Below are 18,821 nucleotides of genomic sequence, written 5' to 3'. Positions count from 1 at the left end.
ATTCACATGTATACAAAAGAAAAAACATATTTATATTGATTTGATCATATTCTATTTGTTTCCCTGTTCAAGGTACATATTCATGTAAGATTATTTTTTTGGAATGTTACAACAAACCCTTCCAGGTGAAAGTAAAGAAAGTGAGAAATTAAGAGAGAGTAGGGAGGAGGAATTAACCCCTTATTAAAGTCATGTATTTTAGTTTGTTCATGTGGTTACATAATTAGTTAGTTTCTCTCTTATTCTGTTACGAGTTTTGTACAGAGCTCTTATATATAAGAGGCTCAGCCCTTATTTGTTTGTACTGAACGATATTCATTTTGGCTCTTTCAATAATAAACACTTTCAGATTTCCTCCTAATATGGTTTCAGAAGCAAACTAAAGCTTCCGCACAAACCCTTGGTCCTCATCAATGGCGCGCACAAGAGCCTATGGACCTCAACAACAAAATCAGGTCCCAACCTCTGGATCTCAAGCACAAAATCAGGTCCCAATCTCTGTATCTCAAACTCAATCGCAGATTCCAATCTCTGGATCTCAAAATCAGGTTCCACTCTCTGGTTCTCAAACTCATGATCCCACTTCTAGATCTCAAACCCATTCGATTCCACCTTGCTCCTATCTTCAACTTCAATGGCGGTACCGAATTTACCACCACTCAGTTTGCCCCCACTGCAACCACGGATTGATCTACTCAAGAAAACTCCAAGAATTCCTATCATTTGAGCACGGGTGATCATCCAGGATATCTCATTGTTCCTTCACCTTTGACTGGCCAAGAGAACTTCCAATCTTGGAAACTTGCTGCAACAATCTCCATTGGAGCAAAGAACAAAATCAGATTCATTAACAGTACGTTACCTTGCCCCTCTCCTGATCATCCTAATTTCAGTTCTTGGATTACTTGTAACAATATGGTCATGGCATGGATACTTCAATCGGTGTCCAAGGAGATTGGTGCAAGCATCATGTATCAAGAAAAGGTTGTTGATATGTGGAATGATCTTCATGAAAGATTCAACCAGGGTAATGGACCTAGGATATTTCATTTCCAAACTTCTCCGCACAGCATTAAGCAAGGAGATCGCAACGTTAACACTTACTTCACTCAGCTCAAAGCCTATTGGGATGAACTGAATGAACTCCAGCCCTACACTCCCTGTACTTGCGACTGCACATGTGGAGCTATGGAGAATCCTCAAAATTACTACACTAGAGACCAAGTTCTTCAATTCCTAACTGGTCTAAATGAATCTTACAATGCTATTCAGGCTCAAATCCTCTTGTATGATCCTTTACCACCTCTCGCAAAAGTCTTTTCCATGGTAGTTCAAGAAGAAAGACAGCAGTGTCTTGGATATACTATCTCTCCATCAACTTCCATTATGGCTGCTGCCACTGCCTCAAACTGAAAGACCTATACACCGAGAAGCAAAAAGCCAAGACCCACTTGCTCACACTATCTCAAACCGGGTCATCTTGTTGAAAAGTGCTACTTTCTCCATGGTTTTCCACCTGGTTATGGTGATAGGAACAAGCAAGAACAACATGGTTATGGTGATAGGAAAAAGCAAGAACAACATCCCAAACCTTCCATTAATCAAAGCTTGGCTTCTTCAGATACTTCAACAATTGACAACGCCCCTGTCCAATACTCCAACAAAACTCAAGAACTCATTTCCTTACTCTGCCAACAACTAAAGCACAATCCCTCTCCATCCGAAACCAACCAGCCACTGGTTTCTAATTTTTCTGGTAACACTTTTAACTTTTCTCCCACTGTGGATTAAAGATTGGTGCAACACATCATGTTTTTCATAATCTTTCTTTTTTTAAATCCTTTACAGATAAACCTATTGCAAACATTGTTATTTTACCTAATGGTAACTTAGTTAAAGTTCACGAAGTCGGTTCTGTTCAATTGACAGCTATTATCACTCCACAAGATGTTCTTCACATACCAGAATTTACATTTAATATTTTCTCAATAAATGCCTTTCTTAAACATTCATCTAACCCTATTTACTTTACAAAAAATGATTATTATATTTAGGGACAACACCAGATTTCAAAGATTGGGATTGCTAAGAAGATAGGCAACCTATACTTCATAGAACAAGACAAGTTTGTTTCTCATTCTTCTTCTTTTTTTCAATACTTGTACTGCTTCTAATCCTTGGCATATTCGCATAGGACACCCATCTATGTTGATTTCAAACTCAATGTATAAAAGTCTATATTTTTCTACAAATACATCTCATGATAAATTCTGCTCTACTTGTCATTATGCAAAATAGAAAAGATTGTCTTTTCCATCTTTTAATCATATAACTTCTGCTCCTTTTGACTTAATCCATATAGATATTTGGGGCCCTTCCCATATAATGAGCATTGAAGGTTTAAGATATTTTTTAACTAGTAGTTGATCATACTCGTTATATTTGAGTGTATACTTAAAGCTAAATCAGATGTGCAAAGTATCATTCCTGAATTTTTTTCATTCATTTCAACTCAATATAGTACTAATATAAAGGGCATTCGGTCCGACAATGCAAATAAATTTAACTTGTCAAATTATTATGCTTTAAAAGGCATTCAACATTATCATTCTTGTGTTGATAGGCCACAACAAAATGTTGTAGTAGAAAGAAAACATCAACACATTCTCAATGTGGCTAGAGCTTTACTTTTTCAATCTCATATTTCACTTCCTTATTGGTCTTATGTTGTTAACACTGCTGTATATCTCATCAATAGGACACCCTCACATCTATTAAAACACAATACTTCTTTTGAGTTACTTAATAACAAACTTCCCAATTATGAGCATCTAAAAGCTTTTGGTTGTCTTGTTTTTGCTTCTACTTTAGATAACAAAAGACATAAATTTTCCCCTAGATCTAGAGCTTGTGTTCTTATTGGTTATCCAAATGGAATGAAAGTATATACATTATTAGATATTCAAACTCAACAAATTTTCCACTCAAGAGATGTTATGTTTTATGAAGTTGTTTTTCCTCTCAAAACTAATGACTCTTCTTTTCCTATTGATGATATTTTTTCTACTTCTTTACCGATCATTACAGGTGTACAACATACCAATGACCATGAAGTCATACCAAATAATGGAAGCCCAGCTGCAACATCACATAATAATGAACATTCACTCTCTGAAACTCCTAATGTTTCAAAAGCTGGGAGACCTAAAATTCGGCCAAAACACTTGGATGAATATCATTGTTCATTATCTATTGTTTCTTCTTCTACAGCTCACCTTTTAACAAATTATATTTCTTATGATAGATTTCTCAGCCTTTCACAGCTGCTGTCCTTAATGCCAATAGTGTTTCAGAGCCAACAAGCTTTAAGCAGGCAAGCCAAATAAAAGAATGGCAAGAAGCCATGCAAGCTGAAATCCAAGCTCTTGATCAAAATAACACATGGCAAATTGTTTCCTTACCTCCTGGACAACACACAATTGGCAACAAATGGATCTACAAAATCAAATACAAATCTAATGGTGCCATAGAACGTTACAAAGCAAGGTTAATTACCATAGGGTACACTCAACAGCAAGGTGTTGATTACATTGACACCTTTGCCCCAGTGGCCAAATTCAATACATTAAAATTATTACTAGCTCTTACTGCCATTATACAATGGTCATTGCATCAATTAGATATACATGAGAATGTTTATATGAAAATTCCAAAAGGTTTTCAACCTAAGGGGGAGATTCCTAAAGATGTTGTTTGCAAACTTAATAAAAATCTTTATGGCTTAAAGCAAGCCTCTCGACAATGGTATGCTAAGCTTAGCAACACTTTACTTCAAAATGGTTTTAAACAGTCTCCATCTGATCATTCTCTATTCATTAGAAATAATTTGGATGTGTTTATTGCTATTTTAATCTATGTTGATGACATTTTAATAGCTACTAACAATGATGCAGCTGCTGCCCAATTTACAAAGCACCTTAACTCTATATTTCAATTAAAGGATCTTGGTCCTTTAAGAATTTTTCTTGGGTTAGAGGTTGCTCGGTCTCCTAAGGGCATCTCTGTGTCCCAACGACCTTTCACTTTACAACTTCTAAATGATACCGGATTTTTAGGAGCTAAAACTTCATCACCACCTGTGGAGCCTAATAACAAGCTTAGCAAAGATGAAGGTGATATACTTTCTGATCCTACCACATACAGAAGCATCATAGGGAAGCTCATATATTTGACTATCACACGACCTGAAATATCTTTTGCTGTCAACAAACTTAGTCAATATATGGCCACTCCTCGCCTACCTCATCTTCAAGCTACTCGTCACATCCTCCAATATCTTAAAGGGACACCAGGCCAAGGACTCTTCTTCTCCTCATCTCAATGCATATGTCGAGTCCAATTTTACTGCTGAAAGTCTTCCACTCAAAAACAATTTCAGACGCTGATTGGGGAACATGTATTGATACTAGAAAATCTGTCTCTGGTTATTGTGTCTTCCTTGGTCAGTCTCTCATCTCATGGAAGTCCAAAAAGCAATCCATTGTCTCAAGATCCTTGCTGAAGCCGACTATAGAGCAATAGCCAATGCAACATGTGAGATTACTTGATCACTGCCCTTCTCAAAGACTTCGGCATTCAACACCAGCTCCCTACCATCTTATATGGTGATAATAATGCAGCCATCCACATATCAGAAAACCCAATTTTCCATGAAAGAATCAAACATGTTGACATTAATTATCACATTGTTAGAGAAAAAATACAAGCTGGCCTCCTAAAGCTCATCCATGTTTCCTCTAAACTCAACCTTGCTGACTTACTCACAAAACCTCTCTTTCCAGCTCACTTCAACAAACTGTTATCCAAGGTGAATGTTCAAAACTTATACAATTCATCTTGAGGGGAGTATTAAAGTCATGTATTTTAGTTTGTTTAGGTGGTTACATAATTAGTAAGTTTCTCACTATTCTGTTACGAGTTTTGTACAAAGCTCTTATATATAACAAGCTCAGCCCTTATTTGTTTGTACTGAACGATATTCATTTTGGTTCTTTCAATAATAAACACTTTCAGATTTTCTCCTAATTCATATGTATACAAAAGAAAAAACATATTTTATAAAAATGGGAGAGAAAAGTATGTTTTTATTTCTGTGTATTTTACAAACTAGAACTTAGGCTTATATACAGATTTACACATTAAACTATCTTTAATACAACATAAATACAATAAAAGAGAATTCTTATAGACTTTAGGAAACGGAAACATCCATTTGTAACGTATTGACATTATTTTCTGACTGTTAACACTCCCCCTCAAGCTGGACCATAGATATTGATGAGTCCAAGCTTGTTTACTAGGAACTCAAATACTCGCTCGGATAACCCCTTTGTGAGAATATCAGCCAACTATTGATCTGTATGAACATATTTGATGTTGACAATTCCCCCATCAATCTTCTCTTTGATAAGTGACGATCTACTTCCACGTGTTTAGTTCTGTCATGATGTATAGGGTTGCGTGCAATACTGATGGTAGATTGATTATCACAGTAAAGCTGAATGGGAGCTTCATATTCAATCTTTAGTTCTCTTAACAGGCGTCTAATCCATATCGCTTCACATATTCCGTGGGCCATGGCTCTATACTCTGCTTTGGCACTGCTTCTTGCAACCACTATTTGCTTTTTACTTCGCCATGTTACCACATTGCCCCGTACAATTGTACAATATCCAGATGTAGATTTTCTATCATCAACTGACCCAGCCCAGTCTGCATCCATGAATACTTCAACTTTTCTTTCAGTAGTCTTTTTGAAGAAAAGACCTTTTCCTGGTGTTTGCTTTAAATACCTCAGAATTCTATATACCGCATTAAGATGTCCTTGACATGGATCATGCATGTATTGACTGACCAGACTTACTGCAAAGGCAATATCTGGTCTGGTATGAGAGAGGTAGATAAGCTTTCCTACTAGTTGCTGGTACCTTTCTTTGTCAACTGGGTTTCCTTCAAACATTTTCACATTTTCCTCTTGTCTCCGAGCTCGATTGGAGTTTTGCTAGGTTTACTGCCTAGCATTCCTGTCTCATTCAAGAGATCAAGAGTGTATTTTCTCCCTTTTTGCTTCTAGCAAATTCCATTCCCAGAAAATATCTGAGTTCACCGAGATCCTTGACTTCGAACTCCTTTGCCAACATTTCTTTAATCTGAATCACCTCTTCAGTATGGTTGCCAGTGACAATAATATCATCAACATATACAATCAGAACTGACATTTTCCCTCTTTCTAAATGTTTGATGAAGAGAGTATGGTCAGTCTGACCTTGTATGTATCCAAGTCCCTTGATAACTTTCAAGAACCAATTGAACCATGCTCGAGGAGATTGTTTTAGACCGTAGAGCGATTTGTTTAGCTTGCAAACTTTGGTTAAATTGGGAGATTCTTCAAAACCCGGAGGCTGACTCATGTACACTTCTTCTTCCAGCTCACCATTTAAGAATGCATTTTTTACATCAAGTTGATGTAATTCCCAATTTAAGTTGACTGCAAGCGAGAGCAATACTCTGATGGTATTGAGTTTGGCGACCGGAGCGAATGTTTCAGTTTAGTCAATTCCGTAGGTTTGAGTAAAACCCTTGGCAACTAACCGAGCTTTGTACCTTTCAATAGATCCATTTGCATTATATTTGACTGTGAACACCCACTTGCACCCTATTACTTTCTTATTTGGTGGTAACTCCATTAATCGCCAAGTACCATTCTGCTCAAGTGCTTTCATCTCTTCGAGAACTGCTGTCTTCCATTGAGGAGTACCAAGAGCTTCATTGATATTTCTGGGAATCACAACATCTGATAGACTAGTGGTAAAAGCTTTAAATGGAGATGATAATTTTGCATAAGAGATGAATTTTGAAATAGGGTGTTGGGTGCAAGATCTACTTCCTTTTCTTAAAGCAATAGGAATATCTAGATCTGATTGAGTGTTTGAGGGTAGAGTACCTGAATCTTTTAACTGAGGTGGTTCTATCACTGGATCGGCCTCTTGACTGTGATGAGAATTCGTCACTTGTTTATTTCTTTCTCTTCTGGTATACACCCGAATTTCTTTCTGCATGTTTTGATTTTGAGAGTCATGAGAAGGTGGAAGATTTTCTGGTTCGGGAATGATTTCATTCACTGGAGGAAAGGACACGTCTAGGGGTAATTCTAAATCCCACGACCACTGAACTTCTTGCTTGTGATGAATATGCTCCCCCTGAAGCGGAGTGGGAGTGAAGTATGGAGTATTTTCGAAAAAAGTTACATCGCGGGAGATGTAGATTTTTTTGGTGAGGGGGCAGTAACAGCGATAGCTTTTCTGTGTAGGAGAATATCCTAGGAAAACTGTTTTTATGGCTTTAGGATCAAGTCTACTCTGGTGTTGGGAGTGCACATGGACAAAGGTGGTGCACCCAAAGACTTTTACTGGCAGAGTATTTGTGGAAATGTGAGGATAAAGAAACTGAAGAATAGAATATGGTGTCTTAAATTGAAGAGGCCGACTGGGAAGGCGATTGATTAGATAAGTAGCAGTGAGTACAGCATCGCCCCAAAGATATTTTGGAACATTCATGTTGAACATGATAGCACGGACTACTTCTAAGAGGTGACGATTTTTCCTTTCGGCTACTCCATTCTGCTGCGGAGTATCTACACACGAGCTCTGGTGAACAATCCCATTTTGTAGAAGGTAGGGACCAAGAGTGGTATTGAAGTATTCAGTACCGTTATCGGTACGAAGTGTCCAAATAGATGTGTTTGGATCATTTTGTGGAAGTTTTGGAATACCTGACAGGTTTCGGATTTGTGCCTAAGAAGGTACACCCAAGTAATTCGTGTATGGTCATCAATGAATGTAATAAACCAACGTTTACCAGAAGAAGTCGTGACCTTGGATGGTCCCCATACGTCACTATGAATAAGAGAGAAAGGACTAGAGGGTGTATACAGTTTGTGAGGAAATGAAACACGAGTATGTTTAGCAAGTTGGCAAATATCACATTGAAAATCCACAACATTTTTATTTAAAAACAAAGAAAGAAACAAATGTCTTAAATATAAAAAACTTGGATGTCCAAGTCGACAATGCCACAACATAATTTTTTGAGAAGTTGCATCAAAAGATGAATTAGAAATAGAACTTGAAGTTAAACAGTGCAGGTGAGGCAACTCTTTGTTCGGGTACTGAAAGAAATAAAGGTCGTCACGAATCCTAGCACTGCCAATCGTCCTCCCCGATGATAGATCCTGAAATTGACAAGAATCAGACATAAATTTAGCAAGACAGTAATTATCAGAGGTTAATTTTTGAACAGAGATTAAGTTGCATTTTAAGGAAGGAACAAAGAGAACTAATTTAAGAAATAAATCAGTAGACAATTTTATGGTGCCAATGCCTGCAATAGGTGAGTGAGTACCATCTGCAATCTTAACACTAGAGGCAGTAGAGCAGGGACTATAAGAATCAAACAAATGAAGTAAACCTGTCTTGTGATCAGTCGCCCCTGAATCGATGATCCATGGTGTATGGGAAGCGGAAGAGAAATTACCAGAGTGTGCAACAGAAGCACTATGAGACTCGGGACCAGATTTGGGTTTTATGGAGGATTGACCAAGGAGTGTGTATAAATGTTCAAGTTGTTCCTTACTGAATGAAAGGGCAGCAGTACCGCTTTGAGTAGTGCTATTCTCAGACTGGGTTTGGTAGGCCTTTCTGTCATTTTGCGACGGGGAGTCCAATTTGGTGGTTTACCATGAATTTCCCAACAAGTGGAGCGAGTGTGACCATGACGTTGACAGTGATCACACCAAGGTCGATCACCCTTGCAATTAGGTCGAGGATCAGGATTTGATCTGCCAAACGGTGGTGGACCAGATTTTGAGACAAGAGCTGAACTCTCTACGGGCGATAATTCTTGAGTAGTGAGCATGACGCGACGACGTGCTTCTTCACGTCTGACCTCAGAGAAAGCTTCTTCATTGTCAGGAAATGGAGAACGACTCACCAAACGACCCCGAACTTCATCAAGATTACTGTTCAACCCAGTAAGAAATTCAAAGACCCGCTCTTTTTCTAATTGTTGGCGCTGAAGAGTGGTGCAGGTAGCACACAAAGGAGTGGTATCCAGATACAAATCGAGTTCCTGCCACAGGTCTTGTAAGTCTGAAAAATATTGGGTAACAGTGTGATTACCTTGCTTGATTTCTTTGAGTTTGGTACGAATTTCAAAAATATGAGAGGCATTCCCAAGATCAGAGTACATCTTTTTTGCAGCATCCCATACTTCCTTAACAGTTTTAAAAAATAAATACCTGCGACTAATCTTTGGATCCATTGAATTAATAAGCCATGCAAATACAATAGAATTCTCAGCCTGCCATACCTTGTAGGTTGAGTCAGTCAATGGAGGGGCAGGAAGGTCACCGGTGAGATATCCGAGTTTTCCACGTCCACAAATGACTAACTTTACTGACTGTGCCCACTGTAAATAGTTTCTACCATCAAGTTTGTGGGTTGTAATGTGGAGAGAGCCGGTATCATGACTATAAATGGAGCCAAAGGACTGACTTTGGGCCTGAGTTTGGGCTGGATTTGAGTTAGGCCCACTAGTTTGAGAAGAAATTTCATCACTTCTTGACATGATGACACGTGGCTAGGGTAGGCTAACAAGTGGGGATGTATCAAATAAAAAATTGTTTCATGGCAAGGAGATGTGAGAGGCGTCAATAAGGAAAGGTTGGCTGAATATGTGAGAGTGAATATAAGACTGAGATTGTCGAGAAGGGCTCGACAGAGATTGCCCCTGGAGTTGCAGACCGCCTGGAGCGCCGGAGATGTCGCCGAAGATGACGCCGGAAGTTGCAGAACCGCCTGGAGCACCGAAGATGTTGCTGATGAAGACGCCGGAAGTTGCAAAAGCCACCTGGAGCACCGAAGATGTCGCTGATGAAGACGCCGGAAGTTGCGACAACCTCCTGGAGTCGATCAGAGAGGATAGAAAGAAAAAAAAGAACCATACGACTCTGATACCATATAAAAATGGGAGAGAAAAGTATGTTTTTATTTCTGTGTATTTTACAAACTAGAACTTAGGCTTACATACAGATTTACACATTAAACTATCTTTAATACAACATAAATACAATAAAAGAGAATTCCTATAGACTTTAGAAAACGGAAACATCCATTTGTAACGTATTGACATTATTTTCTGACTGTTAACATATTTATATTGATTTGATCATATTCTGTTTGTTTCCATGTTCAAGGTACATATTCATGTAAGATTAATTTTTTGGAATGTTACAACAAACCCTTCCCGGTGATAGTAAAGAAAGTGAGAAATTAAGAGAGAGAGAGTAGGGAGGAGGGATTAAACCCCTTATTTTACCCCTAAACACTTTAAATGCATTTTCCCTAACTTTTCTGGACAACCTTAAACAAGGAAACTGTAGAAAAAAGAGTATATTGATATATTTTCCTTTACAAACAATATCCTATATATAGGATGAAAGATACAATCAGCTTTTAAGCTGTACAAATCAGAATAAATCTGACAGCTACCTAGGTCAACTAATTAGTCCTAGAATCAAGCAATATACACATAAAATAAAAGATATTAATTTAGATCCTTTAGCTGTGATGATACCGAAATTAATTACAATATTTCTACCTAATAATTAGTCCTATTTTTTATGATATTTCTACACCCTCCATTAAGCTGGAGCATACAGATCCCACATGCCCAGCTTGCACACTTGTTCATCAAAACTTTCCTTTGATAAATATTTAGTTAGCAAATCAGCAGCTTGTTTTTTGCTTGGCACATAAATAACACAGTTCTTTTTCTTCTATTTTTTCTTTTATGAAGTGATGATTCACCTCCACGTGCTTGGTCCTATCATGGTGAACTGGATTATGTTCTATATTGATTGCTGATTTGTTGTCACTGTATAGTTTCAGAGGGTTTGTCCTTTGAAGTTGTAATTCTTCAAGAACACGTTTAATCCAGATCAACTCGCATACTCCTTGAGCAAGAGCTCTAAGCTCAACTTTCGCACTGCTTCTTGCAACAACATGTTGCTTTTTGCTCGTCCAAGTAACCAGGTTCCCCCATACCTTAGAACAATATCCAGAAGTAGACCTTCTGTCCTCAATTGAAGCTGCCCAACCAGCATCTATAAAGGCTTCTACACTCCTCTCTTCATTCTTTCTGAACAATAGACCCTTTCCTGGTGTCTATTTCAGATATCTTAATATCCTGTAGACTGCATCCAAGTGTTCTTCTAAAGGACTGTGCATATACTGACTAACCAAGCTTACTGCAAAGCCAATATCAGGTCTTGTATGGGATAAATATATCAATTTTCCCACCAGTCGTTGGTACATCCCTTTGTCCACCGGTTTCTCTGTTATCACCTGTTTGTACTTTCCTTTGGGTTCCACTGGTGTTGCAACTGGTTTACACCCAAGCATTCCTGTTTCTTTGAGTAAATCAATAACATATTTACGTTGAGAGACTGAAATCCCTTGTTTGGTTCTTGCAATCTCCATACCTAGAAAGTATCTCATTTGACCTAGATCTTTTACTTCAAATTCTTGAGCTAGCAATTTTTTAAGGTTCTCCATCTCATTCAGATCATTCCCAGATAGAATCATGTCACCCACAGACAATAAGAAGTACAATCTTACCATCTTTTGAATGTTTGAGAAATAATGTATGATCTGATTAACCTTGTTTGCACCCATGCTTCTTAATCACTTGATTGAACCGCTCAAACCATGCACATGGTGATTGCTTCAAGCCATAGAGAGATTTCTTTAAGTGACATTTTCTTTTCCATATCTTCCTTCAAAACCTGGCGGGATTTTCATATACACCTCCTCTTCCAAATTTCCATTCAAGAAGGCGTTCTTTATGTCAAGTTGTTGTAATGGTCAGTCGAGATTGGCAGCTACTGATAATAGGATTCTTACTGTATTCAGTTTTGCTACTGGTGTGAAAGTTTCTGTGTAGTCATATGTTTGAGTAAACCCCTTTGCCACCAGCCTTGTCTTGTATCGATCTACAGTGCCATCAGCTTTGTATTTTACCGAAAAAACCCATTTGCATCCTACCACATGGTGGTTCTTCGACTAGACAACAATTTTCCAGGTTGTATTTTTTTCCAGTGCTCCCATTTCTTCATCAACTGCTTTCTTCCATTCAGAAACCGAAAGAGCTTCCTCAATATTCCTTGGAATAATTACTTCCTCGATTTTGGCAGCAAAGGCTTTGAACTTTGATTTGAGTCTGTTGTAGCACACATATTTAGATATAGGATGTAGAGTACGGCTCCTAACTCCCTTTCTTTTTGCATTGGGCAGATCTGATTCTATCACACTAGGATACTCAAGATTAGGATTAGAATCTAGTGAGATGGGGTTCAAAGAGTTACTTACAGTAGGATTTGTCGCTGGTTCAGATTCATGAGATGCAGGGTCTTTAGCTGGCTGTATTACTTGAGTTTTGCCCCGTCGCCGAGTATAAACCAGCAACTCTTTGTCTAAATTCCTTTGGCCTTCGTTTTCCATTTCAGGTCTGATAGTTTCAGAGTTTATGGCAGAAATAGGATCAGAAATCGAATCAGAATGATCAGAAAGTGGACCAAACTCGGGTCCTATCATTAGTAGACAAGTATCCCAACATTGAGCATCCCTATCAGTCTCTCCCTGAAGCGAAGTATTGGAATAAAATGATTGTTTTTCATGAAATATAACATCTAAAGAGACATGCCTGTGTCAGGTGATAGGATTATAACATTTGTAACCTTTTTTTGTGGAGGAATAACCAAGAAACACACTTATGAGAACAAGGATCAAGCTTGCTATGATTCGAACCTACTACATGAACATAGGAGGTACAACCAAACGTTCTGAGTGGAATTTCAGATATAAGGTGAGTTTGAGGATAAACTTTGAGAAGCAACGAGATTGGAGTTTGATGTTGTAATTGTAAGACACGAGATAGCATTCTATTGATTAAATAAGCCGCTGTTAAAATAGCTTCCCCCAAAAATATTTAGGGACTAAAGTAGTAAACATGAAAGCCCTAACAACCTCTAATAAATGCCGATTTTTCCGTTCAGCTATCCCATTCTGTTGAGGAGTGCTGACACATGAACTTTTGTGGATTATGCCATTAGAGAGAAAAATAATCTTTTAAGATGGAATTAAAATATTCAGTGCCATTATCTGTGTGAAAGACTTGAAGATTAGCTTGAAATTGGTTTTTAATCATGGAGTGAAATTTTTTAAAAATGGCATCAACATCAAATTTTTCTTTTAAAAGAAATACTCAAGTTAAGCGTGTATGATCATCTATGAAAGAGATGAACCAACAAGTATTTGAAAGATTGGTAACACGGGATGGCCCCCACATGTCACTATGAATAAGAGTAAATGGTTGAGATGCTTTATAAGGGCGAAAGCGAAACACAATACGAGTATGCTTTGCAAATTGACATACTTCACATTTAAACATGCTGAAATTTTTATTTCGAAACATACTTGGAAACAAATGTTTTAGATAGGGAAAACTAAGATGTCCTAGACGATAATGCCATCTCATAATATCAAAATCACTAGAAACAGTACAACCAAAATGCAAACTTTCATTAATTTGAGCAAGTGGCAGATCAACTTCAAAGTAATACAACCCCTACATTCCCACGCACTCCCAATCGTCTTCCCCGAGGACATTTCCTGAAAATCACAACACATAGGTGAAAATTTAGCAAGACAGCCATGATCAAGGGTAAGTTTGCTAATGGAAGGAGATTGCAAGACAAATTTGGCACATGGAGGACATTTTTAAGTGTAAGAGTAGGAGAAAGAAAAACAAATCCTTTACCGGCCAAAGTAGAAACAGAACCATCTGCTGTTTTTATTTAAATGTTACCTAGGCAAGGATTGTAAGTGATTGTAAGTAATAAACTAATGTGATTGCCCAGTCATGATCAGATGCGCCAGAGTCAATAATCCAAGGGGTGGTTTGAACAGTAAGTGTAGCGGAAGTACCTGGGGCAGAGGAAGCCTTTAGATCAGATGCGGAAGCAGTGTTAAGGAGCTGATGGAGTTGAGCAATCTGGTCAGGTGTGAAAGGAAATGACGAGGCTTGTGCAGCAGTAAGAGCGCGCCCATCAGAATTGTTTCCAACAACATTATTTCTGTTTCGGGCTTCCAATCCGCAAGTTTACCATAGATTTTGCAGCAAGTAGCCTTTGTATGGCCTATCTTACTGCAATGATCACACCAGGGATGGTCACGTTGTGGCCCACGTAAATCAGTATTGAGATTGGGTCGCTGGGCAGCAAGGGCGGAATGATTTGTTTCAATGGTTTGAAGGGGTCCCATCATTACCGTTTTGCGGCTTTCCTCACGACGGACCTCAGCAAAGGCTTCACGAACCGAGGGAAGAGGAGACTTTCCAAGGAGACAACCACGAACTTCATCTAGGTCCCGGTTCAAGCCATGCAAAAAATCAAATAGTCTCTCTCGATCAAGCATTTTCTTGTAGGAAGATGCATCATCAGAACACTTCCACTTTGGAACATAAAACAGGTCAATTTCTTGCCAAAGATTATACAAAATACTATAATATTGAGTTACAGAAAGAGCCTGTTGTTTTTGGTCCTGAAGTTTGGTCTTGAGTTCAAAAACTTGAGCCGAATTTTCAAGGTCAGAAAAAGTTTCTTTGACAGAATCCCACACTTCTTTCGCAGTAGAGAGAAACAGATAGGTTCGGCCTATGTCAACTTCTACAAAGTTGACAAGCCAGAAGATGATCAGGGAATTTTCGGAGGTCCATTTGGTGGAGGGATCAGTGGAGGCTAGTGCAAACACATCACATGTGAGATAGCCCAAATGACCACGACCAGTGAGATACAAGGTCACAGATCAGGACCATTGGAGGAAGTTTTGACCGTTCAATTTATGAATGGTGATTTGAAGATTAGGTTGTTCATATTGATGGGAAATAGGTTCAGAGGAGATTTTGGAAATTTCAGAGATAGCAGAATTGTCATCAATGGTCTTGGGATCAGTTGAGGTGGCCATGGTCAGTTTTCAATGATCAGGAAGAAGACAATTGAGAGAAGGAGAGGTCTCAGAAAAGATGCTATGATACCATGTAAAAAAAGAGTATATTGATATATTTTCCTTTACAAACAATATCCTATATGTAGGATGAAAGATACAATCAACTTTTAAGCTGTACATATCAGAAAAAATCTACCAGCTACCTAGGTCAACTAATTAGTCCTAGAATCAAGCAATATACACATAAAATAAAAGATATTAATTCAGATCCTTTAGCTGTGATGATACCGAATTAATTACAATATTTCTGCCTAATAATTAGTCCTATTTTTTATGATATTTCTACAGAAACTGATAGTTTTTTACACTCAAAACTTTTTTCATAAACTTACACTGAACCTCTAAATTTATATGAAGCTCGAAGCCTCTATTAGTTCAACATGCGAAACACCAATAGGGCTGCTTGTTATTCATTCTCTATTCCTAAATTCAGCTTAAAACCATTAGATAATGTTATTACTTCACAACTTTAGTAGAATAATTAACTTCACACAGTAATCTTGTGACAGTACTCATCATTCATATAACTTATACACTGCTAAAAGGCTTTCCTCATTTAAAGTATCTATTGTAGTATAATAATCCTTACTAATCGAATCATGCCACTTAACTACCAGCTGTCATTAAAGTAGTTATTTCTGTACAAATGTTTTAGCTGCCACTACTTCTATTTGAAGGCCTCGGTTCAGTTCTTTTTTGGTGTTAGTTTTCGCGATTGAGTGAGTTTGGGAAACACATTAAGTGAACTTGTAAGGGAGCAAGAGAGAGTTGAGAGTCTTGAGCGAGAAAGTTCAAGAACTAGTATTGTAAAAGAGGTCTCGGTTCTTGCTTGGAGTTGTTCACTTGTAGAGGTGTTGTGTCAAGCTTTTGGCTTATTGAATCATTAGGCTGTAACAGAGATTATCATCATAGTGGAACCTCTTTTGGAGGAAACTCGAGTAGGCCAACTTATTGTTGACCGAACCAGTATAATTCTGGTTGTATTCTTTACTTCTTATGCATTTGATTGCTTGTGTTTTCATTTCCATTATTAGTTCAGTTGGTTGTTTAGTTTTCGGTTTATAGAACTTGCAAACTTTGAGGTGTGTTGTCTTTTTACAACATCTATTAGCATATTCTTCCATATAAAGAGAAAATAATAATGAAAGAGTTTAAGAGATTTATCCATAACAAAATATCTCTAAAAGTTTTAACAAATGAAACGAACCTCGAACCAATCTGTTGGCTTCCCTCTGGTACTCTTGCTGATCCAACATTAAAACCTGATGTTGCTCCAACTTTGGCCACCATTTGGGCAACCTATTACCGACCCGAGCCCAGTTCTTCAGAACCCTTTGGGGACCACCAATGACATCCTCCTTGGCCGACTCTAACGGATTACTCAGATCCCCAAACCCCTTTTCCCTCGAAACAAAGTCTCCTCTTGTCCCAGTCCCAACCACAACCTCTTTCCCACCAAGACTCCTATCCCTCCGAACCACGGGAGCATACCTTCCGGACCCAAATCTATTCCTGGAAACCAACTTCAACAATCCCAAGAAGGCCTTAAAACCCAAAACGACAACGAACCCCAAAACGGCCATGCTCCCCGCGAAATGCAGCGTGGACCGGCGGCACGAAACGACGAGCCTTCGGTCGTCGTCGAAGGTGATTAGGGTCTGTAAGTCACTGTAAGCGTCCTTGCCGGCTGCGATAAAACGGTTAAGTTTGGTGGAATAGTAGAGTTGGTCGAGGTCGATGACAGTCTGGATTTTGGCGTCGGAGACATCTGAAAAAGCGGAGAAGGTGGATAAGGGTGAGGAGGAAGAAGGGGAGTGCTTTAAGGGATTAGAGAAGGAGGTTCTTCTGGGTTTTCGGCGCGAACGCTTAGGAGGGCGGGGCATGGAGCAATGGAGTCTAAGAAACGGAGAAGAGTAAGCCAGTGCGTTTGCGGAAGTCATGTATGTATGTATTCAGTTTCAGAGTTTTGCCAAAACACAAAAACAAGGACAATGGAAGATCTTGGACAGAAAGGTTTCAAAACGATGAAGAAGAAGAAGCATAGAAAAATCCAAAATAATTATACTAAGAATTCTTTTTTTTTAAATTATACTATGAATTGATCGAGAGTAAGATTCCACGTTGAATGGAAATGATTCCACTTCATCTTAACTAGAGTACAAAAAATAATAATAATAATATCTTTAAAATAATAATAATATAATAACGAAAATTATTTATTAGCTTATTCATAAGAAAACTTTTTTTTCTTTTTTTTAGTTTATTTTCATAAATAAAATATTACATATCAATCCTTAAATTTGTTTCTTAATAAGATTTAGATTAGGGTAAACGTTGAATTATTTTAGCACTTATTCTAGGTACCAAGCATATACATTTGTGGTTTTAATTTAATCCTATTGTTATCCAAAAAAACAGGCATGGGTGACATGGCAAGCATTTAGTACAAGTGGCTGACACCTGGCGGAAGTCTTGTTCGACCATCGACCAAAAAGATTTCTATGGCGCAACGCTCAAACGTTATGCACGACCAGCTTGGTCGTATACTCACTATATTTGGAGAGAATCTTGTGCAGTTATGATCATATTCGAGATTGTCTCCCATAATTTCCTGAGTATCCGATTATTTAGGAAATAATATCTGTAACGGATTCCTGTAACCCTCCTTGAGCCTATAAATAAGAAAAGGGTAGCTCAAGGGAGGGGACTTTTGCTTTTTGATTACTTGAGAGTATAGATTTACGAGAGAATTAGAGCTGATACATTACGATATATTGTTTATTCTTCAGAGGTTGGTGAAACTCATAGAACCCTAGTTCTTTGATCACTCCTCTTAAAATTCTATATCAATAATAGCTCAAGTGGGCGTAGGTTATTACCAGTTTCTGGGGCCGAACCACTATAAATTCTTGTGTGCTTCATTGTTTTTGTCATTATATTCATTCTAACATATATGTCCACATCAAGCATTTTTTACTCCGTGTCAGTTGACCAAAATCAGGGTCAACACCTATCAAACACTAATTGTTGTTGTGATTTAACAAAATATTTTTAAAAAATCTGTTAGTTTTAACAAACTATTAATTCTTCAAAAAGTTGCAAGAAAATGTATAATTAGTTCTCTCTCCATATCAATTTTTGTTGCAAAACAATTACATATTTATAAATATAGAGAAAAAACGGTGAAAGTAGCATTCCAATGGTTGAGGTAAAATTGAGCTATTTTACATTGTTTTTACCTTAGGGGGGTGTTTGGTATGGGGTAAAGTAAAGGTGGGAATGGGAATATAAATCTCTTCCTATGTTTGGTTCAAATTTTAAGAGAGTAAAATTAATAATTGGTGTAGGTCCCACATATATTTTAAGGGGCAGTTTGGTATGGGGGTTTGGTTTGGTGGGAATCGGAATGTCAAATCTAACCCATGTTTGGTAAATTTATTTTTAATGGTTTGGGGTTTGTGTTTCTAAGTGGGTCCCATTTTTTAGCTTAATTTGAGGGTTATCTTAACCCCTTTAGACACTTGAGTTTCACATTCCCTTAATCTAAACCACTTCTAACTCTACTCACCCAAATCCAAACCTCATACCAAACACCCCTTAAGAGTAAAGTGAATCATTTTGTACACAAGAGTTTAATAT

General features: G+C 37.9%; 1 protein-coding gene and 1 long non-coding RNA gene across 2 annotated transcripts in view; both read right to left on the bottom strand.

Moving 5' to 3' along the window:
* LOC133818721 (uncharacterized) overlaps positions 1-17,267 on the bottom strand; it is a 36,956-nt gene extending 19,689 nt beyond the window's left edge. Inside the window, exon 1 of the mRNA XM_062251753.1 lies at positions 16,390-17,267. Within this exon, the coding sequence (XP_062107737.1) occupies positions 16,390-17,122 (733 nt within the window). The 5' untranslated portion in view covers positions 17,123-17,267. The remainder of the gene's footprint in view (positions 1-16,389) is intronic.
* LOC133818722 (uncharacterized) lies at positions 11,079-15,175 on the bottom strand. The gene is made up of 2 exons (XR_009886069.1): positions 14,103-15,175; positions 11,079-13,787 (listed from the first exon to the last, which is right to left on the bottom strand). It is a non-coding gene; the product is annotated as an uncharacterized LOC133818722 (long non-coding RNA).
* Positions 17,268-18,821: the final 1,554 nt, after the last annotated feature.

The sequence above is a fragment of the Humulus lupulus genome, chromosome 2 (assembly GCF_963169125.1).
Source record: "Humulus lupulus chromosome 2, drHumLupu1.1, whole genome shotgun sequence".
Classification (NCBI taxonomy): Eukaryota; Viridiplantae; Streptophyta; class Magnoliopsida; order Rosales; family Cannabaceae; genus Humulus; species Humulus lupulus.
Note: the sequence above shows the minus strand (reverse complement) of the source record. Positions and strands in the feature narration are given on the sequence as shown.